This window comes from Branchiostoma belcheri, unplaced genomic scaffold, assembly GCF_001625305.1.
Source record: "Branchiostoma belcheri isolate BF01 breed outbred unplaced genomic scaffold, Haploidv18h27 scaffold331, whole genome shotgun sequence".
Lineage (NCBI taxonomy): Eukaryota > Metazoa > Chordata > Leptocardii > Amphioxiformes > Branchiostomatidae > Branchiostoma > Branchiostoma belcheri.
In genome coordinates this window covers 51,701-76,803 of record NW_017803945.1, presented here as the reverse complement: position 1 = coordinate 76,803, position 25,103 = coordinate 51,701, and the positions used below count along the sequence as shown (strand labels likewise).

Sequence of the window (25,103 nt, the reverse complement as noted above, 5' to 3'; positions counted from 1 at the left end):
TGGTTGCTGAAGCAGCCTCACCCTTATCAGTTCTAATCCTAGTCCTCAGTTCTTGGATTTGAAAGAAGCCTTACAGGGGTCCAACCCAATGAGTAAGGATCAGAATCATGTATTTTTAATCAAGCTTGACCTTACTGTACAACACCAGCGTCTGAAGTCCATCTGTACTTATAACTACTATAATACCTCCTACATATTTATGTTTTAGTTTCAGATAAATGCTACCAGAGGAGTTTTCAACTTGATTGGCCATGTACATGATGTCGATGTTACTGGGAATGGTTCAAAGACGATAACTATCTCAACATACAGCCCGTCCCTGCTTAATCTTCAGCTCAAGTACATCGCCTATGAAAATACATTTTTCGATGCCAATATTGTCGATCGAGGTGATCTTGTGGTATACTTTTAAGTGCAATGAATAATATGGATTTTATTTGAAACATTTGAAACTGCACGAACAATGGATTGAATGCCCCGTACATTGTAAAACAACTTGTGACAAATAAACTGTACTAAAGGATAATTAAATCAAAATACCTGTTAGTACCTTACCTTAGACCGTAGATCTTTCTGTGCCTACAGGCACATTGGTCAGCAAGTTTCCATCTGGGTCGACTAGCGGCAGCGACTACCCAACCTCTTCCCAGGCAATGTTGGTCCTCTTGAGGTCCTCCTGAACGGTTCTTCGCCAGGTGTTCTTTGGCCGATCTCTCTTCTTTCTGCCCCCTGGTGGCACCCTGGTCATGACAGTCTTTGAGTGGCGCTGACTTGATAGGCGTAGGGTGTGGCCTGCCAGTTGCATCCTCTTTCATGCCTGTTATAATGTCTTACAAGGGATGGGTCTTCGCCCTTCCGAGAATCGCCTTGTTTGTGACGTGATCTTGCCATCTTACTTTCAAGATTCTTCTCAGATTCCTCTGGTGAAACACATCCGGCTTCTTGGTTAGTTTAGCTGTGCACTTCCATGTTTCACTGGCATATATTGCGTTTGGTAAGACTTTGCTGTTGTACAGGCGTAGTTTGGTGTCAGGGTCAATGGCACTGGTTCCCCAGATGGTGCGCATCCTTTAACGCTATCTAGACCGGGCTTTTTTGAGCTTGGTGGAACGGGGGCTCATTTGCCCCCCCCCCCTCAGAACTCAAGAACGGTATGTCGTATGATCACCAAGTTTTCAGAGAATGGTGTACTAGTAAAAATTTATCATATCTACAAGTTTTATGTCGTTATGACGTTATACGACGTCATTATGACGTCATAAATGTGATTTTATTGGCCAAAACCGTCTAAATAGGTTATTCCCTGAAAACTAAATGACATACAACATAACTTTACCAAAAGTGTTTATGACAGAATATTATAGTGTACTAAGTCTTATGTTGCCCGTAGCAACACCGGTGACGTTATAGAATGACGTCATGCATATTAAATCTATCCGCCATTTTGGACCATCAATCTTAAATTAATAGTTTTTTAGGATAAACCGTAAAATACATTGTAAACAGACTAAAGACGTCCATATGAAACTTTTCTGTATTAAGAAATGGAAGTTTTGATGAAATTTTAACGAAAATAACCTGCATATACCTGTTCTAATGATATAGTCCGCCATCTTTGATTTTGGCCAATGCTGTCATCAAATTAGCATAAATTATGCAACTTTAATAATGAAATTTACATAAAATTTTTGGGATGTTATTAATATTCGAAACCATGTATAACATGACATAAAACCCATAAAGTTCTATTGTTGCAACTAAAATTACTAAATTTAGCAAAAAATGCCTTCCAGAAACCCGTTGCCACGGCAACACAAAATTATTATCTTATTCCAACGATATAGAATTGTTGCCAACAATATTCTAGGAAAAGTCACCAGGTTTAGCCGTTCTAGCGCTAGCCGTTCAGACGCTACGTGACATCAAAGTTGGCGCGGGCACCTTTAGCCCCCCCCCCCCCGGGTCTAGATAGGGTTAAAATACTGCAGCCGCTTTCCCTAGTCTACAGCTGATGTCAGGTTCCTACTCACCACTGTTGCTAAGCACGCTGCTAAGGTAGCAGTAGAGGTAGGCCGCCTGGTCCGCAGTTTCGACTTGAGTGTTATACACGCTGATACTCAGCCGTGATTGATCAGCATGATCTCCCACTTTCATTGTCTTGTTCTTTTCTATGCTGATCTTCAGCCCAACGTTCCCAGCAAACTGTTCTAGCTTCGTTGTGAGGTGCTGTAGATCCTGGGTGTTCTCAGACAGCAGGGCTAGATCATCCGCAAAGTCAAGGTCTGCCAGTTTCTCTCCCTCCCCCCACCTCACTAACTCTCTACCATCATCTCCAGTCTTTCTCTGGACAAAGTTAAAGGTGAAAAGTGATATGCTAGGGCCCCTAATGAACGCCATCTAGAAAGATTACATTTTATTACTTTTTTAGTATGCACAGATTTTAACACTTCTGTTAACAGCGCTTCCAGGACATAAACCAGAATCATTATAAGTATCAGGTCTTTGCTCTGCAGGATTACAACACATGGCCACTCTTGCATCATAGTTTTTGTTTTGCATTGTTAAGCAACATAAACTTTATCTATGTTTTTTTAGTGATAATTCAATTCATGGAGTTCACTGCAACCATGCCGATACACATTCAACACGTCCAGCTGCCATGGTTGTTTGAAGATGGAACAGGTTGGTAACCTTTCTATTATTCTTTGTTTAGAAGTCCAATTTATTTTAGGCAAAAATTAAATAAGGTGCTGAACCAAAAATAGCACTTCATTTTTTTGTAATTAAAGATGAGTCTACTTGCTTTGGTCGGATTTAGCGAAATAACTCTTGAAGGCATGATTCGACGTAGATGACTTTTGGCAGGCAGACGTCTGAAAGACACGTTTGTTTCTGGCTGGAGGCAAGAAGTAAGAAATTACAATAAACTGCAAACCTATACTAAATTCAAAACGGACATCACTTTTGAGAAGTACCTTTCATGAATCCAAAACAAATCATTTGTTGCTAACATAACCAAACTGCGAATCAGTGCACATTGTTTAGAAATAGAAAAAGGTCGTTATAAGAATGTACCAGCCACTCACAGACGCTGTCCTACATGTAAACATACTGTTGAAGATGAATTTCACTTTGTATTATCTTGTCCCATGAATACTGAAGAAAGGTTGACACTTATGAATATGATTTCACGTAACTCAAACATTACCTTACTTAAGACAAGCTCAGATACTTTTAATTTCCTGATGTCATGTCCTGAACCAATATCCTTGTATATAGGCCAATTCATATCCTCTGCTCTTCGGAAAAGAAACAATATCATCTGTGACACCTTGAACTGATGTTAACATCGTATCCATGTTCCATATATATTGTATAGTCCATCACGCACAATTATAGAGTAGCGTTAGAATAAGGTATCTAGAAGTAGATTTTAGTTTTATTGTTATCTTTTGATTTAAACACTTGCCATACATTGTATCCATTGCAATTGTTGCGCAATGAAGATTGATAATATATTGAGTACCGTTGATGAGGGGAAAGTCAAATGCAAGTTTGAGCTTCGTGAGGAGTCCGCACGTTACTGCAGTGGGTTTTTTGTGTTTGTGGTTTGTGAGCAAAATAACTCAAGTATATTTAAATAGATGTTCATGATTTTTGGTATGCGAACCACCATTGACGAGGCCAAGGTCAAGTTCCAAAACGGGCCTCGTGTGGGGTCCCAATGTTGCTGCAGTGGGCCTTTTGTGTTAGATATATAATGATTTTCCCCCACTAACCTCTGCATTGATTCAGATGCGAGACAGCTGTTCTCCCCATCTGGTATAAATTGCTTACAATGGAGGGGCTGTCCTATAAATACTTTGGGGGGATGGAAAGTTGGACATGCCTCAGGCAGGTCATTCCCTAAACTGTAAGGCCAGACCAAGTAATTTTAAGCATGATGTCCACTGGAGACCTTAAATTTATTGCAAAAGTGCCATAAAATACATGAAGGGAAGGGCCGAAAAAACTGATTAATCTGCATAGATTTGAAGCATATTACTGTGGAAATACAAAGGTTAGGACACAAATTGAATAAAAGAACATAGTGTAAAAACAAACGCAAACAGCAATAAATCTCCCCCTGTTCTGATTCTTTGCTTTCATCACATCTTCTCATTACATTTTGCGACACTGTCGTGACACTCTGATCATAATACAAAAGCAAAATTTTTGGTAACATTTTTCCAGTAACAGTCCAAAATCAATTAGGGGGGCCTAAACGGTGACAGTGCATCTGTAAATCTGTGGCAAACCCTTTCGGGGTGTTCTGTAGAATAAAAAAAAAGGAAAAAAAGAGTACCGAGATTCTTTTATACTCTAGACCAAATTGATTTCTAGTAATAAAAATGTTCGTTTATCTAGAACAAAGTCCCTCTGACGAAGGGATGAGATCTCCGACCTCTAGTTCTTTATTGAATATGTTGGATATTTTTTGTCTTTGTATACAAATTTACTTATGTTTCATTTCTCTTCTGAAGGGCAAGTCAAGGACAGAGTGACAGTTGTGCTGAAGACATTTCTTCGTTACAGTAGACTTAAAAATGCGATCGAGTCTGTAAATAGGTTATATCCTGGAACAAGAATAGTTGTTGCTGATGACACACCTGATCACCTTTTTACCAGCTTTCAGAGCAGTAATGTCGATCACTACCGGATGCCCGCATACAAGGTATATTTTCAATATATTACTGGACAATCAACATAGAATATGAAATAAAAGTCCTCACCATACCGATTATTCTTTAAGCAACATTCCTAAATCGCAATGTTGTACTTATTAACTTTGCTTGGCGTTTTGTACATGGATTTTTTTCTGAAATTTCGGGTAATTGTCACCCACAAAGTTGTCCCTCAATACAGTGCAGAAATCTCAGTTTCCTCCATTAAAAAAATTATATCTGCTTTTCTTTTGGGATCCGCGCGGACCCCAGCCGGCTTTCGATCGTAATGGATACACTGGCGTTCTTATACATTACTTTATTTACGTTGTTATATGTTTCTATGCATTTATCGCATGGTCACCAATTTTTCAGAGAACGGTGTACTAATAAAATTGAATTCTTACAACTTTGGCGTAATTAAGACGTCATATGACGTCAGAGCTAATAATATGGTCCGCCATTTTGGATTTTGACCAATGACATCATCAAATTAGCAAACATTATAAATATTGAATGGTTTAACTTATCTTTAATTATGTAACATGTTATTATTGTCAGAAAGGAAGTGTTATTTAATATAAAACCCAGTAAATTGTTATGTTTAAACCAAAATTACTTATTTTCCCCCAAAGCTGCCTGTCAAAAACCCTTTGCCATGGCAACACAAAAAACATTAACTTATCTAACTAACATGAAATTTTTCCAAGATATATTTTAGGAAAGGTTACCAGAGGTTCACACATCAATTTGCAAAACAATTGAGCTGGTAGCATGTTGATAATTTCTAAAATTTAGCGAAGAACTGCTCTGGGGTCCGCGCGGACCCAGCTGTAGATATTAATCAGTCCGGGAAGGTGTACTGTTGAGGGTTAAATGAGTTACACAGTGGTCTGTTTTTGATCAAAAAGGCTTCATAAATAATGAAGCCATCATCCTTTTTGATATAAGACCTCATTTCGAAGAGGTTCTAGAGGCATTTATATAATTTAGGGGGGTAAAATTGTCATTTTTTTCGTAAAACTCAAAGGAATGCAACCGTGCTTTAACCCTAAACAGTACACCTGGGGTCCGCGCGGACCCCAGCACTATATATTCTGTAATATCTTTTTTGTTTCTAAAGATTTTTTTCTGAAATTTTAGGTAATTGTCACCCATAAAGTTGTCTCTCAATACAGTGCAGAAAACTCTGTTTCTACCATTTATAAAAAAATTATATCTGATTTTCTTTTGGGGTCCGCGCGGACCCCAGCCGGCTTTCGATCATAATGGATACACTGGCGTTCTTATACATTACCTTATTTCCATTTTTATATGTTTTTATGCACTCATCGTATGTCTACCAAGTTTTCAGAGAATGGTGTAGTAATAGAATTAAATTTTAATAACTTTGGTGTAATTATGACGTCATATGACGTCAGAGCTAGTAATATAGTCCGCCATATTGGATTTTGACCAATGACGTCATCAAATTAGCATATTCTTTGCATATTAAATGATTTAACTTATATTTAATTATGTAAGATGTTATTAATGTTGGAAAAGAAGTGTAATTTAATATAAAACTCAGAAATTTTTTATCTTTAAACCAAAATTACTTCTTTTTTTCAAAAAAACTGCCTGCTAGAAACCCGTTGCCATGGCAACACAAAAAACATCAACTTACTAGTATAAAACTAATATGAACTTTTTTCCAGAGACATTTTAGGAAAGGTCTCCAAATTTGATACTTCTAGCGCAAGCCGTTTAGCCGCTATCTGAGATCAAAGTTGGGCCTCAAAAGCCCCTTCAGTCTGAAATGGGTTTAAAAATCGGGTATTTCTTCTTGTCTTCTTTTCTTCACCAAAAAATAGAAAAAGTTTGAAATGTATGATTTTTGTATGTAATGTGGACACAGAGGTTCCCACATCAGTTTGCAAAACAATTGAGCTGGTAGCATGTTGATAATTTCTAAAAATTAGCAAAAAACTGTTCTGGGGTCCGCGCGGACCCCAGGTGTACAGATTAATCAGTCCGGGAAGGTGTTCTGTTGAGGGTTAACAAAAAGTGTCTATGATAGAATGTTAATGTCTGCTTAGACTTATGTTGCCCCTTGCAACAACACTGACGTCAAAATGACGTTATAAAATGACGTCATGCATAATTAAGCTGTCGGCCATCTTGGATCGGAAATCAGGAATTTTCAAAGTTGCATTTTTTTTAAGATACAGCCTCAAAACGCAACGCAAATGGACTAAAGATGCTCATATGAACGTTTCATGTGAAACACGGAGTTTAGACGCGAAATTAGTGAAAAAACATTTACACGAAAGCTAATTAAATGGTCAGCCATCTTGAATTTTGACCGATGACGTCATAAAATTGACATAAATTATGACTATTCAATAATAGAAATTATATCCAATTATATAAGATGTTATCATTGTAAAAAAGGAAGTGTAATTAAACATAAAAACTAAAGAAATTAATGTTTGAAACAAAGTTACTTATTATTCCAAAAACTGCCTGTCAGAAACCCGTTAATTTTGCGTTATATTCTGTGCCTTCTTTCATAAAAAAACACCAGTAAGCAGTAACACATTTTAAAAATCTAATTGGCAAATACATTACATAAGAGAAAGAATTATGCTTCACGTAGTTAAATATTTCCTTTACCAGGGATATTTTGCTGGCCGAAATCTTGGATTATCCCAGGTATGGACGGAATACTTTTTCTACATGGATGACGACATGATGATTACAGAAACAACAAAGATGGACTTTCTTGTATCATTCCTGGATGAAACCAATTTTCATCTTGTAAGTAAAATAACTGCATGTTTTTCTACATTATGCCATAATACGTTACACAATTTTTTTTAAAGTTTGGCCTTTCTCTGTAACATTCTCTGACGTGTTCCAAATATAAAGTTTACAAATTCAATGTAGCCCCAAAGTTAAATGTCTATCCCCTCGGTATATAGAGGAATCAGACTTTAACTACAGTGCTTTTCTGAAAAATGTTTTGAAACCCTCATATAGAAACAGACGTTTCGCAAAGCCTCATGTAAAGCCTAATGCTTTTTAATATTTGGGTTTTCAAAAACCCCTGGAGTCCCCCAAACTCCACTTTTACCCCGTTATCAGTACAGTTATTTCACTTTTAACAGGGCCCAAATGAAACTGCTTGGAAATTGCCATTTTGCTCCAAAATGCATAGCATGCTGCTTGCTCTGCATGGCATTCGATCTGAGTCACACCAAACAATACAGACATTCAGTCGAAAAGTCCCAAATCTTACATTTTAATGGGGTTTATGCCAAGTATGTTGTTTAATCTATAAAACACACCATACTAAATTTGAGATATTTTTGGTGTAATACTAGGTCTCCGGGACCCCAAATCTACAGATTTTGTCGGAAAAAAGCACAAACATAAAACAATCCTAAAAGCCTGTATCAACAAAAAATGACCACTCTACCTCCATACCAAATATTAGGCCATTTGGCTCCAAAATGAAGAAACTGATTTCATGTAAAGACATGGCAGGAAGAGAAGAAGAAACAGAATTAGTAAGCTTTCAACAGCGTCTGCAATGATCTGTGCAAAGCTTGGGTGTAAATATAGCTATCTGCCACTAAAGCGACGGTCACAACCCGCCGTGCGTGCTTTTTGTCCGTACGTTTTTTGGGAGGCTACGTCTGCTACGTTTTTTCTGAAAACGTAGGGTGACTGACCGAGGGAGTATCGTCACTCGAACGGTTGCGTGGTCTGCACGACACGCCTGGCCTTGAGGGGTTGCAGGCATCGTACGTTGCGCAAGTGGTAAGTGAGTTGTACGTGCTTACAACGTACGACCTCTGTGCAATTGCCACGTTGCCGCGTACAGGCCGTACCTACACGTACGGCGTACGCACGGTTTCCTTACTCACTCGCACGTTGTAAGTGCGTGCACCTCCTGTTAACTTCGTCATCACTAGCCGCCCTGGTGTCTTCCGCGGCCCGTTTCTTTGGGTCTTGTCTGGTAGTCTTCTTCTGGGCCTTCCTGGGCATCTTGGAGACGAGTTGGCAGTCGCCTGTCAAGTCGCCTTTATACTGTAGAGATCAGGTGTGTTGCACGTGCGTTGCACGTGCGGAGCACCTGGTATGGTGCACTTGTGTTCTGCGTGGTCATTGAGCAGGTCAACTGGGAAGTGAGGAGTAACCACGGATGACGCAAGCACCGTGCGTGGCACGCACGTGCTTCGTGCGCTGTCCGTACAGCAATTGCACGTGAGAATAGTGAAGTTAGACTCACGGAGTCCGTACGTTACACGCTCATAGGCTGTACGGGGCACGCGCGTCGCACGTACTCGCACGCACGGGTGGTAAATCCGCAGGCCGCACGTAGAAAAAGTTTTACATGCACTTAAGGTTCTACGGCGTGTCTGCGTGCTCCCAAATCCGTAGGATTCCGTACGGAGGTGGTACTCACCACGCACGGATGCCCTACGATTGCCCACGTTTTTGCACGTAGACAGCACGCAGAAACACGTACGGCGGGTTGTGACCGTCGCTTAAGCCGTTTGCCTTCAAAGCTGGTGTGTTACGCCAGGTAAAGCGACTGGAAGCGCCAACTTTCCTATTTGTATTTGCCGCCTTTAGATTAGCTATTATAATGAAGTAGCCTAATTTTCAGCCAAATTCCCTACCCCTGAACTTCAGGGAAGAAAGTTTGGACAGGAGGCACCAGACAGAAAAGGCAGTGCATAAGGCTCAGAAAGGACCCCACTGATAAAGAAAAGAAACAGGCGTCTGTAAAAGAGAAAACAAGAAAGGCTTTAAAAAAGCTTGGCTGGTCTCAGAAAAATACTAAATGAAGACATCGCCAAGTCGGGAGAGCTTTTAAAAAAACTGGCATTTTGGATAAGTTAAAAAGAAAATTAAAATAATGCTGACAGTGGGATTTAAACAGGCGAACTTAGCTTGCCAAAACATGCCGAAGCATCGAAGAGTATAATACAAATAAGTAAAAATTTATCTTATTGACATTCCTGAGTAAGAAAAATCATAAAAGCAAAACAACGGATGTTAAAAAAAGGTAAAAAGGAACGCCACCGCCGGGGTTCGAACCCTCGATGTCCGGTGTTAGACGACCATCGCAGCTAATCTAACCACGATGTTTTACGTTGCCCTGCTATGCATGCTGAAATGTCGTAAATGTATGAACATACAAATGTTCCAACATACGAACATGTGCAAGCAACTGAGGCCGGGCAATAAAAACACATACGCATTATATTCATTTTATTCCTTATTACGACCCCTCCCTTTCAATAGTACACCTCGAAGTGTGGCCGTGTCGATAACTGACTGCAAATTTATCAAACTGGTTGCACGTAACCTTGCGTTACCTGATCTACATAATGTATGCAGTTGCCAAAAAAAAGATATTTTTTCTTTCGTTTTTTTGAGAGCTGATGGCATTGACTTTAAGCCTGCCCTTACCTTGCATGACCTTGCCTTGGCTGGCCAGGCCTTACCTTGTCGTGCCTTGCCTTCCTTTGGAATGGCATCATTGCTTCAAGCACCAGCTACAATTCCAACATACCAACTTGCCTACGTGCGTGGGCTACTTACTCGTTTCATTTATTTTATTTTACCAGAGTAGTACGCTCAGGTCTACTGACCTGTTTTTTTCAGGTATCTCTGGGGTTACATATATAAAATACACAAAATACATGGGAAAGCACACAATAAGAATATACATTACAATTTAACTCAACATACATAACAATAGTAAAAACATTTGCCACTCAAGTCCCACTCACAGCGAGTCTTTGAAAGATGTTAAAGTTGAGAGCTGTCTTTGCTCCCTGGAAAGTTGGTTCCACGGAACCGGGCCCTGGTACTGCAGAGACCCTTTGTACGATGGTATGTTTGCCTGTGGAACTTTCTGCATGTGGGGATCCCAGTTCTCTAGTTGGCTTACAGCAAACCGTGTTCGTCTATTCAGCATAGGTGGGGACATCCATGTACACATAAGTATGGTGGCATTTTGCTATGGGGTACCTTGAACACAGTTGCCCGTGTGTTTGCCACAGTTACCCGTGTGCTTCCACTCTTTTAGTCAGTGGCTCAATGCCCGCCTCTGCTAATAGAGTGTCAGTAGGTACTCTGTCCTGAAGCGTTCTGCATGTGATTATTCTGGCAGCGCGGTTTAGCAGCCTGCTCAGTTGCTTTGTTCTTGTCTTGTTGCAGTGCAAAAGCGCTGGCAGCCAGGCAGAGGCACAATAGTCCAGATGTGGATATAACAAAGTGTTACACATTTACCAGTTTGCCGCCTTTTTTCATATCCCCAGATACCATTTTCTCGCATTCACCCTGGCAGAGACGTGGCACTGTTAATGCAGAGTTATCTCCTAATCAGGGCGAGATTCAAGATCACTTGGATAAAATTCTGGTCTTTCGTGACTTTATCATCGGGCATTAGGGCATTCAGCTCAGTATCGCATGCAACGGTCTGTGGTAGCTCTGTATGACAACTAACCCTTTTACGATTAACACATCATATCCAAAGTAGGCCTGTAAGTCAGGGAAGGTCGTGGGGCCGCCTCTACAGAAGCTATGACAATACAGATTAAAACAATATTCCAGTCCACACCATGTATTAACAAACAGCCACAGGACTACCTAATAAAGTTTCGCATTAATATAAGTGTAAGGGCACAGGAGATCTACTACGGTAAACCAGTAGTAGGTCTTTAGCTAGGATCAAGCCATAATATCCATTATAGAACTTGACCTTTGTCTATACACCCATCCATCCTACAAGAGAAATGTCATATTTTTGCACCGGCACAGTCAACCGGGAAAATACCTTCTGGACGAGGTAATAATTACATCGCGGGTATACAGCACATGTTTTTTTTAATATCTATCAGATTTAGGATTCTTAATGCATAACGCGCTTTCTCACTTAATTGCAGGTAGGTGTGGGAATCCAGGATCGGTTAAGTCCAACAACTTACCTAGCTCTCGGGAATAAGACACACAGGTGCATTGTTCAGAAACCAGACCCAGGATATTACAGTGAAATCCGCGGATTTCCTGGTGAGTTTCAGGTACATGGGTGCATGGGTTAATTCATCTTGAAAGTTTTTTTTAAGTGACGGGCCATTTATTATACTAATAAAGGCGACAGTGATCTTTCTGTAATCCCTGTTTTTTTTTAAAGTTCAACATGAAGTTTTACTACCTACCGAGCTTTATATTAATATTAGTAAAAGGGGACTCTTTAGCATTGAAGTCTTTTTGGCGGGGTCAAATATGTCCATAATATCCTGTCATATGCGGCATCAGCTTAGTTTTTATATAAAACACTTTATCAGCTAACGGGCGGTGGATAGGAAAGGGTAAACAGATCTATTTCATATCCGGAATGCCCAGGGAATGGCTGCCACCTAAATCTAACCAACCTTTACTGCGATTTGTAATACATGATAAAATTGCTATACACAGTCTCTGATTGTGCAAATGAGGTATCTCCTATTTCCTGACAGTCTTATTTAAACAAAGAAAGCTATCAAAGCATTTTATCATAAAAAAATATGCACATGTGGTCCTGATTTGAATAATAATGTTTGAATATGTTCATGTTGACTTCCAGATGAATTGAGTGTAACCTTACGTGAATTAAAATCGTATGTCATTTCAGGGATATACACAAACGACGCCGTGTTAAATATATTTCTTGCCTCTACCAATGAAGCCAAAGCGGTGGGCTTCGATCCACATCCATTACTTGCTCGGATCGGACACAATGGTATTACATATTTCCAATGTTTCGCACAATCTTTCTGCAAATTAAGTAACCCCTATAAATTACACGCTTGTTTAGTCATTCCGGGGCGGTGGCGGCGCACATCCTGTTACTCAACATTTTCCCCCTAGTATGATCACCATTTTTTTCGAGGTGGCAAAATAAACCATAAGATCTTTGATGTCATTTTATATAACATGGTGTCATTATGTCAGCATTGTGGGCCAAAACCGTCGGAGGGTTGTTACTGTACACTTCAACAACTTTTTTTATACATATTTAAGCTATCCGCAATTTTTGATCGCCGGTCTTGGCTTTGGAATCATTTTTTCAAGGTACAGCCAAACTGACAAATTGTAAAATGACTAAAATGTTTAAATGAACACTTACTGTAAAATAAATTTAGAGTTTTGATTAAATTTTTGTCAAAAAAGAGAGCATAATGACCAATGACGTAATCAAGTTTTACATTTTCCACGATAAGAATTGCATATAATCTCATAGAATGTATGTAATCAATGTTTGAAAGTATTTGTACTTCAGCATATAGCTTTTTAATGTTGAAGTTTGACTTAGAATTTCTGAACTTGGTTTATTGAAAAAAAATCATGTTGCCATACAAAGGAGAAACTGACGGATATGCTTGTCAAGTTAGAACATAGATATTTTAAACAATAACGTTTAATGTTTTGAGGTTTGACATTGATACAGCTCAAGTATCTATATGCATTTTTTTATTATTTAACATGTATTGTTGATTAATGTATTGTTGAGGTTAATTTAAAGACGTCAGCCATAAAAATTTAACTTGCCAGACCATATCATTAGCTTACGTGTAACAAAGTTAAGTGTTTTCAAAAGTGTTCTTAAAATACTTTCGAAAGTGTACGATGCCATTTTATGCATTCCCCGGCCCAAAGTTGCGAAAATTCGTAACTAAATGGGGTTAAAGGGTGTGTCCTATATAAGCGTTTACAGTGACGAAACCTATTTATGTATTCAAATAAGAAAATAGTCTTTTAGAAATTCTCATTATCAATTTTATTCTTATTTAACATTACACATTTTTATTCCGGTTTGATACAATGATATTGTTTTGAAATAATTAAATAATTTTGTGCAGAGTTTTTCCTGTCCGCTCTTGGGAGGCTCCGTGTGGCAGCTTGCAGCTTCTGTGCAGTCCGTCACGTGAGGGGAGGACCTGTTCCTGGTAACTACTCAAAATACCGTAAACCTGAGAAACGGTTTAAGGCAAAGCGCAATAACTACAACCTATACATGCATAACATTGACTGTGTAAAAACACAATGGGTTGTGAACAAAGCTAGAAAACAATAATCACTTGATTTTATTCTATATAATGTACAAGTAACAATACGCAAACTACACAATCCAGGTTATCATCCCTTATTCGTAATAATTAATACATAGTTATTATTATCGGAATTAACCAGATCAGTATTTATGATTAAAGCCGAATTTAATGTTCATCATGTAAGGTCAACACAATTAGATTCGCCCTGTATTGTAGCATTGGTTAATTAAAGCATATTTCCTAATAAATTCTATGTGTTAAAGTTTACCGTAGTCTTTTTTTGAAGGACCCTTACTCAACATTTATTACAAGCGATGGCACCTCGTATCTATCAGCATTTACGTAAATTTTCGCCTACAATAAATCTTCATTTAATAAGTTAAATCGTGTATGTGTCATTATATCATACCCGGGTCGCGATGACGTTGGGCTCCATGGCTTCCATAGAACAATTCGAAGACGTTTCGCCCCAACCGCGTTCGCCGCTGTCAAAAATTCAAATACAGAATCCGAACGTTGGAACTGAAGTTGTTGCATTTGGGGGTTTAGGGTCCCCAATTTTTTTCCAACTTTTTGCTTATCTTGCATTGAAAGGCGCGTTTTCTTGAATGGGTATGACATAAATAAAATACAACACGGTGTATTCCGCATCGCCCTCGGTCCCGGCCCTCCAGTAAGTCTCATCCTGCCATTTCTTTAAGTTGATTCAACTCCTTCATTTTTGGGCCAAATAACATAAAATTAGGTATGAAGGCAAATACCCCCAGGCATTTTTTCCGATACAGGCATAATTTTTTTTTTATTTTGGTCATTTTCCAACAAAATCTGTACATTTCTTTAAATTGAATAAAGCGATACAAATACAAGGATGAAGTGGGACTGAACTCAAGTTATACAACTTATTTTACAGCCCAACTTAACATTTAACATAAATACAATAATCATACAAGTAGTCATAAACATAAAGTAGTACGGTGAAAACTAAACCCCTATACATACAGCAATATATCAACAAGACAAGTATCATATAATTTATATGTTACAAACAAAACAGAGTATACTATGTAACAAAGAAACGTTTAGTGCCGCTTATAAAAGTTTGGGTAAGTAACATAATTTTTTTATTGTACTCAGAGGGTATCGCAAACGATCCCTTGAGTACAAGATGGAGCCTGGCACTTTCAGAAAGGGCATCTAAATCAATCAAAGGACCGATTAAGTCAGAGAGGTTGTTAAGAAAATCAGCTCTTAACCCTACCTAGACCGGGCTTTTTTTGACATGGGGGGACCGGGGGGGGGGGCTCTTTTAACCCCCCTAAGAACTCGCGAACGGTATGTCGTATGACCACCAAATTTTTAGAGAATGGTGTACTAGTGAAAATGTATCATATCTACAATTTTTATGTCGTTATAACGTAATATTACGTCATTATGACGTCATTAATGTGATTTTATTGGCCAAAACCGTCTAAATAGGTTTTTCCCTGAAAACTAAATGGTATTCAACATAACTGTACCAAAAGTGTTTTTGACAGAATATTATGTCTTATGTTGCCCATAGCAACACCTGATGCATATTTAAGATATCCGCCATCTTGGATCATCAATCTTGAATTTTCAAAACTAGTTTTTTTTCATGATAAAGCCTAAAATACATTGTAAACATACTGAAGACCTTCATTTCAACCTTTTTTGGAAAAAGAAATGGAAGTATTGATGAAATTTTAATGAAAATAACCTGTATATAGTCTAGGTAGGGTTAACTGAGTAAAAAAAAGGGCAATGTAATATAAAATGAGAAATAGATTTGCAGGGGTACCCACAAATACATGAAGGGCTAAGAATCAAAGCACGATTAAAAATACTATTATTAAGTTTGCAGGTGCCGATGTGTGACCGGGTAAGAAGGGCGAATGTGTATCTGGGGCCACAAGAGTACCACGGGGGACGAACGGGGCGTACTAATTATGGGTTCACCACACCACGAAGTGGTGGTGAACCCATATTGCTTTTTCTGATGTTTCTTCTTCTCCTCCTCCTCCTTCTCCTGCAATTTTTTAAATGGATTCAGCTTCTTCATTTTAGGGCCTAAGGTCCTGAAATTTGGTATGGAGGTACAGTGGGCAAATACCCCTAGGCGTTTTTTAATTTTTTGTGATACAGGCTTTTAGAATGGTTTTATTTGAGTTTTTTGGCTGTGTTATAGCAAATGTATTACTGTGTTAGTGTGACGTGTTTACCACGTCTGGGCATGAGTCATCACAATGGAATGCAGGGCATCAACCAATAGGCATGCAGCTTTCCTCTATACTTCTTGCTGATTGGCTGTTGGGATTTAACTTGATTAACACCTGCACAGAGCATTTCCACCTGCACAGAGCATTTCCACCTGCACAGAGCATTTCTTGCTGATTGGCTGTTGGGATTTAACTTGATTAACACCTGCACAGAGCATTTCCATACTGACAGTATGGCCCTATCTATACGGAACCACCCAAGGCGGTTTACATGTGGTTTACCCCGAAGCCGGTTTCAAGTGGCTCCATCTGAACGCTCCGAAATCACATTGAAAGCGCCTCGATCCCAAGCCACTTCTAGAGGTGGTTTCGAATCGCTTTCCCCGCATCGCGATTTGCGTCTGAACGCAATGTGATTTCAATGTGACTTCGCCTGGTCATGGATTACGGAGTGATATTTCTTTTTTTATATGCAATACCAACTTTTACGAGGCAGCAACTTAAAGAGCAGTAATGGTCAAATAATGTGTCCGTTCTAGGGCGAGCTTCACCGCCTCTGGCGGGACCACGTCGGCATTCGGCCGAGATACGCTGGGAGGGGGGCATCAGCAAGCAGGTCGTTGACCTCTGACATTAATAACACGCCGCCTTGCGTGTTATCATCAAACAGCAATAAATGTAGCTCAAGCGCATTATGTTCGGACACGGTTTCGCAGGTGTGTGTGGCACGTGGACCAGATGTGAAGAATGTGAGTTACCCGAATCGCGCCTTGGGTGGTTCCGTATAGACACGACCTATGTCTTTATTCAAGTGTTTTGGTAGGTATTTCAAGCTTTTCTGCTCCAGCATTGGAATGCGGGGCATGGACGTTTTTTTTTTATTTTGAAAATCAACAATTTGCATTATGTAATTAAAAATCCTAACCAATAAAGTAGGGAATAGCTATCCAACTGTTGTTTTAGTTGTATGTTTCTTCATATTATAGTTATATCAATGTAAATCATTGTTTTCCCTTGTGTTTCTCATTCTTTCCCTGCCATGTCGTAAAATGTGGTGAACCCATCGCTGTATTTGCTCCAAAGCAAATATTGGCCTTTCTAGTTTAGTGAGATGATTTTTAAAAGGTACATAACGTAAGTAGCGAATATCAAAGTCAAAAGCATTCCAATAATTTAAACAGTACGGGATAAAGGATTTACAATGTCTATTAGTAATAGGCCTACTGAGTCTTAAGTTAAATTTGTTTTTAAAAATTTCTTGGGTAAGTAATTCAGTCAGGTATGTCCATGTTAAGCCGTGAACAATCTTATAAAATAATAATAATCTATGGACATGACGCCTACTTAAAAGAGTCTCCCAACCCAATTCCTGACATATATTAGAATAAGAGGAACCTTTAATGGCTCCGGATACAACAATTGAACAATGGTATTGGATTCTCTCGACAGATGAGTACAACCATGTCATATTGCGCCCACATATTCAAGACATGGACGTAAAAATGTTTACAGATGATTTCAAGAGCTTGTCGAGAAGGTTTAAATTTAAGTCCTCTAAACACATTGACTGATTTAGAGATTTTATTACATATTTGGTTAATACGATTGCCCCAAGACAAATTGGAGGACAAAACCGCTCCAATATGTTTATGGGATGCGACTCTTGTTATTTTAGACGTACCAAGAAAGAGGGGAGGGTGATAAGGAGGTGTGTTTTTGACAGAGAAACACATTTCCTCAGTCTTTAATGGATTTAAATACATAAGCCACTTATTGGACCAATCCAAAATCTTAGACAATTTAGAATTTAATTTATGTGCGGACGCAATAGGGGTGTTGACCATTTCAAATAAATAGCTATAATCGGCAAATATAAAGGGCATAGTAAGTAACTCGTTAACAATATAATTAATATACACAATAAATAGCAGAGGGCCTAGCACGGGTCCCTGAGGTACACCTGCGCCAATCTTAGACCAATGAGAGTTTTGTCCATCAATTACTACTCTCTGCGAGCGGTCTGATAAATAACTAAACATCCAATTTAAGAGAGGGCCTTCAATGCCGTACTGTTGCAATTTAAAAATCAAACCTGAGTGCCAGTGTCGAAGGCCCTGGAAAAGTTTTAAAAAAAACAGCGCGAACTTCTTTTCCGTTATCAAGAGCTTCAGAGATTAAATGACATATGTAAACAAGGAAAATCGTAGATTTTGTACCTCCGGGTATTGAAATGTGTGTTGCAGAATGTTGGGTGCATGTTGGGACTGTTCTTTAAATTAGTGAATTCGCGCGAATACCATTTTTTCGAAAAGTTTCGAAATGTTTGTAATTGGGTAAATGATCTGTGAAATCACTAATCCCCCTAGCCGACTGGGGCCCAAAAATAGAAAGGACAGGGGGCATCCCGTGGCGAATCTGGCTGCCCGACCCTCAGCGACCAGCGATAATGTAAACAAACACCCGCTCCGGGCGCCAGCCGCCAATCGTCCGGTGCGCGTGTTACCCTTCTAACATGTAAGTAAGGCCATGTTGATTTGATTATATGGATGACATCCTCTGGGAACCCCAAAACTGATGCGCGCGTGCGAATAATAAAATCTGAGCTTTTTATTGTATCCTTTTATATGTTGTTTGTTATATAAATGTAGTTGATGGTGTTGAATTTTATGTGTTAGATTTAGCCTTCCTGGTTGTGTTAACACAGGTCAGTATTTTCATCTGCAGCCTATAACATGTACCCACAAACGGGCCGCCACGAACTTATGCCACAAGGAACTCGTAATGAAACTCAGAATGACAACCGGAGCCGTTAAATGGAATCAGACGTTAAAAATAACTGCTGAAGTACCTCCCCGCATGTGCAAGTCATCCTTATTGTCACTTCCTCCATTTTCCGCCGATTCTTCGTATAAATTGGGGAAGTAAAGGTCTGAATCCGCGGTATTTGTAAGTTAGAAGTCGTAATATACGCCGAAAACAACCAACACAAAGGTTGCGCAACAGTACGTTGACCCCTGACCCATTGGCTAACCAGGAAGTGCCGATTACGTGTCCTGTGAACGCGTACTAAAGTATCCCCCGAGCGGGTCCCACCAGGCACGATAATGAGACGTTGATTGACGGCACATGTGGTTCACATCTGAACAGTTTCAAAGAAAGAATTTATCGAGAATGCTGACACCCCTCTGTGTGAAAGGTCAGATCAGTGGTCGAGACCTCAATGGTCCTTATACATGCAAAGGTCAAAAGTTGAGGCCCACTTTCACACTGAAAGGGGTGTCCATACGCTGTCTCAACGCATCATTTTCACGCACTAAAACACACATACTAAAAAACCAAAACAACGTGCACCATCTACAGCCCAATAGCAAAACGTATACCAAGTCCCAGACATATCCGTCCACCCAAACGCTAGAAACGGCTGCGAACGTAATTTTCGTCTTCCCTTACAAAACCTCCGCGCACGGGATATACATCCCTACCAGGAGGTAACAAGTTGACACACAGTAGAGTCCCCCTTAACCCTACCTAGACCGGGGGGGGGGCTAAAAGTGCCCACGGCAACTTTGATGTCACCTAGCGTCTGAACGACTAGCCGTAGAACGGCCAAACTTGGTGACTTTTCTAAGAATATTGTTGGCAACAATTCTCTATCATTGGAATAAGATTATATTTTTTTGTGTTGCCATGGCAACGGGTTTCTGACAGGCATTTCTCGCTAAATTTAGTACTTTTTGTTTCAACAATAGAATTTTATGGGTTTTATGTCAAGTTACTCATGGTTTCTAATATTAATAACATCCCATATAATTTTATGTAAATTTTATCATTAAATATGCATAATTTATGCTAATTTGATGACGTCATTGGCCAAAATCCAAGATGGCGGACCATATCATTAGAACAGGTATATACAGGGTATTTTTTCATTAAAATTTCATCAATACTTCCATTTCTTTTTCCAAAAAAGGTTTAAATGAAGGTCTTTAGTGTGTTTACAATGTATTTTAGGCTTTATCATGAAAAAAAAACTAGTTTTGAAAATTCAAGATTGATGATCCAAGATGGCGGATATCTTAAATATGCATGACGTCATTTTAAGACGTCACCGGTGTTGCTATGGGCAACATAAGACTTAGTACACCATAATATTCTGTCATAAACACTTTTGGTACAGTTATGTTGAATACCATTTAGTTTTCAGGGAAAAACCTATTTAGACGGTTTTGGCCAAAAAAATTACATTAATGACGTCATAATGACGTCATATTACGTCATAACGACATGAAAATTGTAGATATGATAAATTTTTACTAGTACACAATTCTCTAAAAATTTGGTGGTCATACAACATACCGCTCGCGAGTTCTTAGGAGGGGGTCAAATGAGCCCCCCCCCGTTCCCTCCATGTCCAAAAAACCCCGATCTAGGTAGGGTTAACCCTATCTAGACTGGGCTTTTGAGGGTTTGGTGGGACCCGGTAGGGTGCTCATTCGACCCCTTCCCCTCAAAACTCGCGAACGGTATGTCGTATGACCAACAAATTTTAAGAGAATGGTGTACTAGTAAAAATTTATATGTACAATTTTTATGTCGTTATGACGAAATATCATATTTGACGTTATTATAATGTCATTAAAGTGATTTTATTGGCCAAAACCGTCTAGATCGGTTTAAAACTTAATCCTTTAAAACTAAATGGTACATAACTTTACCAAAAGTGTTTATGACAGAACATTAGGGTGTACTAAGTCTTATTTTATCCATAGAAACACCGGTGACGTCATAAAATGACATCATGCATATTTAAGCTATCCGCCATCTTGGATCACCAATCTTGAATTTTTAGAAATAGTTTTTTTTAAGGATAAAGCATAAAATACAGTGTAAACAGACTGAAGACGTTCATATGTACCTTTTTGTAAATAAAATAGAAGTATTGATGAAATGGTATGGAAAATAACCTGTATATACCTGTTTTAATGATATGGGCCGCCATCTTGAATTTTGGCCAATGACGTCATAAAAGTAGCATAAATTATACATTTATAATAATAACATTTACATAAAATTTTATGGGATGTTATTAATATTAGAAACCATGTGTAACTTGACATAAAACCCATAAAATTCTATTGTTGAAACTAAAATTACTAAATTTAGTAAAAAATGTCTGTCAGAAACCCGTTGCCATGGCAACACAAAAAATCATTATCTTAATCCAATGATACATAATTGTAACAATATTCTAGGAAAAGTCACCAAGTTTGGCCGTTCTAGCGTTAGCCGTTCAGACGCTATGTGACATCAAAGTTGGCGCGGGCACTTTTAGCCCCCCTCCCCTGTCTAGATAGGGTTAAGAAAGCAAAGTCATAGAATTAAAGTTTGGCCGTTCTAGCGTTAGCCGTTCAGACGCAATGTAACATCAAAGTTGGCGCGGGCACTTTTAGCCCCCCCCCCCCTGTCTAGGTAGTGTTAAGAAAGCAAAGTCATAGAATTAACATCTACTTAGACGATTTTTATATAATGGTGGATATATGTAATCCCGTAAAATTGTTTAAAAATATTCAAAATATTTCCTATTCGTCAAATATCTGTCCATCATTTTTCTTTAGATTATAATAAGTGACAGTGATTCTTGAAAACCAACTTTAGGAAATCGGTGTAATATTTCTCTAGACACGTTCATTAGCGTTGTTTCAGACTGGTAGCGCTTTAATATGAAGTCCAATGTTGCAGTTTCTTGTGTTGTCAGAAAATCTCCGTTTTTAATGTGATTGCCGTGTTTTATCTGTTTCCTGTGGAATACAAAAAAATGAATAGAAGTAAGATATGTTTATTATCAGTGCAGATATTCCTAAGAAATACATTGCACTAGCACCTGGATGGATTCTAAAATGCGTGATACGTTTGTTTTTTCTTTGCAGGGGAAGTTGGATATACTGCTGATGATAAATGCCACGTAAGGTTCCTAATGGTTGCTTTAGTTGATCGAGTTGGCTAGTGTATAATCATTGTGGGTAGTAATGCTTTAAGTAAACCCATATTTCTGAAGTGAGCCCTTCATATAAAGTCCAGAAATAAAATCCAGAAAATCCAGAAACTTCATCTTACATGATATTTTTATGCAACGTGTAAGTCTGACAGATACGGCTTAGAATATTTGCGTAACAACAGCGGTAAATACTGGGTAAGTCTGATAGTGGTTGCCTGAATGCCTGCCTACCTACCTATGTACACAGGCCAGGTACTGGCTCCTTGCTCCCCTCTGTTGCCTGAATACTTACCACCAATTATTTTTATAAGAAAGCTATTCTTTCCTTTGTTAGGTAGTGCTATTTTTCATACTTACGTAATATTAATCTTTGTTTTAATATATGTATTATGCGTTCTAATAATATTTGTTTTCCTTTTTTATTTATTTAATGACGATTTACCACATTTGTGAAAGGATTGACGTAACAGGTGACTATCACCTCTTCAAAGATGTCAATCCTAGGACCAGACTGTTAGGTTTGAACCACTCACACCGGAAAGGTCCTCTACTCTTTCAGATAAGTGCGGTGGGTTCTTTACCGTGCGTGGGGTGTGGCTCTCCCAAACACGGGGCCTCTTATTAACGTCCTATCCGAGGGACGTCCCTAGCCGAAGCTAGGTACTTATTCACACCTGAGTGAAGTGAGGAAAGTCGTGTGAGGTGCCTTTCCCTAATGTACGAGATCGTTTGCTTTGGGCAGGATTTAAACCTTCGCCCTCTCGAGTCTGGGCCGAAGACGCTACCGCTACGCCACACGACCCCACTTTTGATGTATGCATTATGATGTCTGGTCATCTACTCAGGAGGCTAGCCCACTGCTGACCTTGCAATGAAACTCATGGTTAGAGGTTTTAAAAACGCGTCTCTTACCGAAACAAATCAGCAGCTGTCTTGTTGTAGACCCACCCAGGTGCAACTGTGGGTATGGACTGCACGGCTGTCTGGTCGGCCTTGAACTTCTTCGTAGCAGCTAACTCCCCGGGTACCCATTTGTAATAAGAATGATTCTTCCTGACATGAAACAAAAATTACAGATATAACAGCGGATACAAACGTCAAAGAACCGTTTGACAAACGCTAAAACAACACACACGTAAAGAAGCCTACGTTTTATTGGTTACTGCAGGAGAGAAAATGATTAGGTACACAGGCTTTTACTGTGGAACCCGAATCATGGAAACAGGAGTCAAAGGCATGCATTAAAAAACTGGCAGTAATTTGAATCTAAACCAACTATCTGTAGCAATGGACGACAGAGGGTTTATAGGGGGAACTAGTCGTATAAAGATTTTGAGTGTGCTCGATGGAGTTAGTGATTATAAAACCGGTATAGCGGTTATACGATCTTATTATAAACAGATGTCTAAATGTTTCGAGACAAAAGGTCCCTCAAGGTAAACCTATCATAACCACGTCTGTTTGTATCTTATGATGTTTAAATATCAGTCCTTGTTCTAGTTGCATATATACCTTTTTTGCCCATCAGGCGCCTTTTCCATGGGTGTATTTTTCGATCTATTTGTAACGCTGCCATTGCCTTTATCTTGTACTTTTTCCTGGAGATCTCTAGAAAACAAAAGGATATTTAGTAGTTGTTTCTTAGTTCTCGTTTGTCGTTTTAACATATCTATATTATTTATTTGCATACGTAATTTTTCGTCAGTATCATAACGTGTGCAATGAGTTACTCGTAATCAAATCAAAACACGGAAAGTTCCATTTAAACCTTAGAACGCAGCAGCAATGAGAACGTACACTTTGATAACTGGGTCAGAAAACACATTTGAATAAACGTAATCACCTATCTTATGCAATACAAAATTATTCTGACAAGAGGTGTTATCTGATGTGATATTGATACCATGCTAAAGCTATTTGAGTTCCATGAGCGCAAAATCACGTTAACCAAGACGAATAACGTTTTCATTTCTTATGAACACAAAAGCCTTATTTAGATGAAGTATATAAGTAAAAAGTATTCTTAACATAATAAAAAGTGTTATCTTATTTAGGAGGGCTATTCAATTTTTTAAAAAAATTATACAGATGACGTCCTGAATTTATAATTAGTGTTGTTTGCCTTTACTTCCAAACACCACAAGTAGGGAAGTCCCGTCAGTTACATCAGTGGACTTACAGCGTTTACAGATTAGTTAAACAAATTATGCCTACATTGGAGTAACTAACATTTGCCGATGTTCTTTTAGCTCACAATATACACATGGCGAAATTTTGAACAGACAGTATTATACAAACTATATCCTGATTTGTATAATTGTTAATTTTTTATTCTAAGAAAGACTTAAGCTACATCACATGTATAAAAGTACTTTTATGTAAAACACTGCTGTTCCCTCCTTATTTTTGCAAATTAGGTCTCTATTTGCATAATTTGCCTTTAATTGTGTGCCTTTAATTAGTTTCTATAAGATACCTACATAAATAGCTTCCTGTCACCAAGATTCTAAGACCATAGCATGTTAGGACTACAAAAACCGAAAGTTCATATGCAGTACCAAGGTCAGCAAACGGGAGCAATAGGGGCTGAATGAGCAACCTCCATGAAGGAGCTCCATGGAGGTTGCTTATGCAGCCCCTATTGCTCCCGTTTGTCCCGTACAGCCCTCAGCTCTGCAGAGCTCCTCCATGGAGGTTGCTAGCACAGACCTCCGCGATACTCCTGCAGAGCTTTGCTACAAAACAAGTCAATTAGTTAGTTGGCGTCACCATATAAAAAATGCGGTTCCTTTCATTTTTGTTTTCCATTGGCCTTATGGTATTATAATTGGAGTAGGGTTCGATATACAGAGTCAGCTTATTTTTCTACCAAACAAACGGGCCTTCCAATAACTTGACGTTTCTGACTTGCTTGTTTAAAAAAAAAAGAATGTTTACTAGTGCTAAAAAGTGATATTTTATGCCTGCGTACTATAAGGCAAAAGTAAAGTGTCGTTTATTCATATTTTCACCACACACACACACACACACACACACACACACACACACACACACACACACACACACACACACT

The 25,103-nt window shown here is 38.8% G+C and overlaps 2 protein-coding genes across 10 annotated transcripts in view; one reads left to right on the top strand and one right to left on the bottom strand.

Annotated features, from left to right (window-relative positions):
• LOC109475330 (beta-1,4 N-acetylgalactosaminyltransferase 1-like) overlaps positions 1 to 14,340 on the top strand; it is a 20,278-nt gene extending 5,938 nt beyond the window's left edge. For 5 of the 9 annotated variants that reach the window (XM_019775943.1, XM_019775939.1, XM_019775941.1 and 2 more), the window contains 7 exons: positions 209 to 389; positions 2,596 to 2,682; positions 4,524 to 4,714; positions 7,362 to 7,502; positions 11,651 to 11,774; positions 12,379 to 12,486; positions 13,607 to 14,340. In XM_019775943.1, the coding sequence (XP_019631502.1) occupies positions 209 to 389; positions 2,596 to 2,682; positions 4,524 to 4,714; positions 7,362 to 7,502; positions 11,651 to 11,774; positions 12,379 to 12,486; positions 13,607 to 13,821 (1,047 nt within the window). In that variant the 3' untranslated portion in view covers positions 13,822 to 14,340. The remainder of the gene's footprint in view (positions 1 to 208; positions 390 to 2,595; positions 2,683 to 4,523; positions 4,715 to 7,361; positions 7,503 to 11,650; positions 11,775 to 12,378; positions 12,487 to 13,606) is intronic. The other 4 variants (XR_002140530.1, XM_019775946.1, XM_019775944.1 and 1 more) reach the window with 2 other exon arrangements.
• A 7,073-nt stretch (positions 14,341 to 21,413) lies between these two features.
• Positions 21,414 to 25,103, bottom strand: part of LOC109475331 — a 14,050-nt gene continuing 10,360 nt past the window's right edge. The window contains exons 4-6 of the mRNA XM_019775947.1: positions 23,543 to 23,638; positions 22,943 to 23,083; positions 21,414 to 21,833 (exon numbers count right to left, since the gene is read on the bottom strand). Of these exons, the coding sequence (XP_019631506.1) occupies positions 21,647 to 21,833; positions 22,943 to 23,083; positions 23,543 to 23,638 (424 nt within the window). The 3' untranslated portion in view covers positions 21,414 to 21,646. The remainder of the gene's footprint in view (positions 21,834 to 22,942; positions 23,084 to 23,542; positions 23,639 to 25,103) is intronic.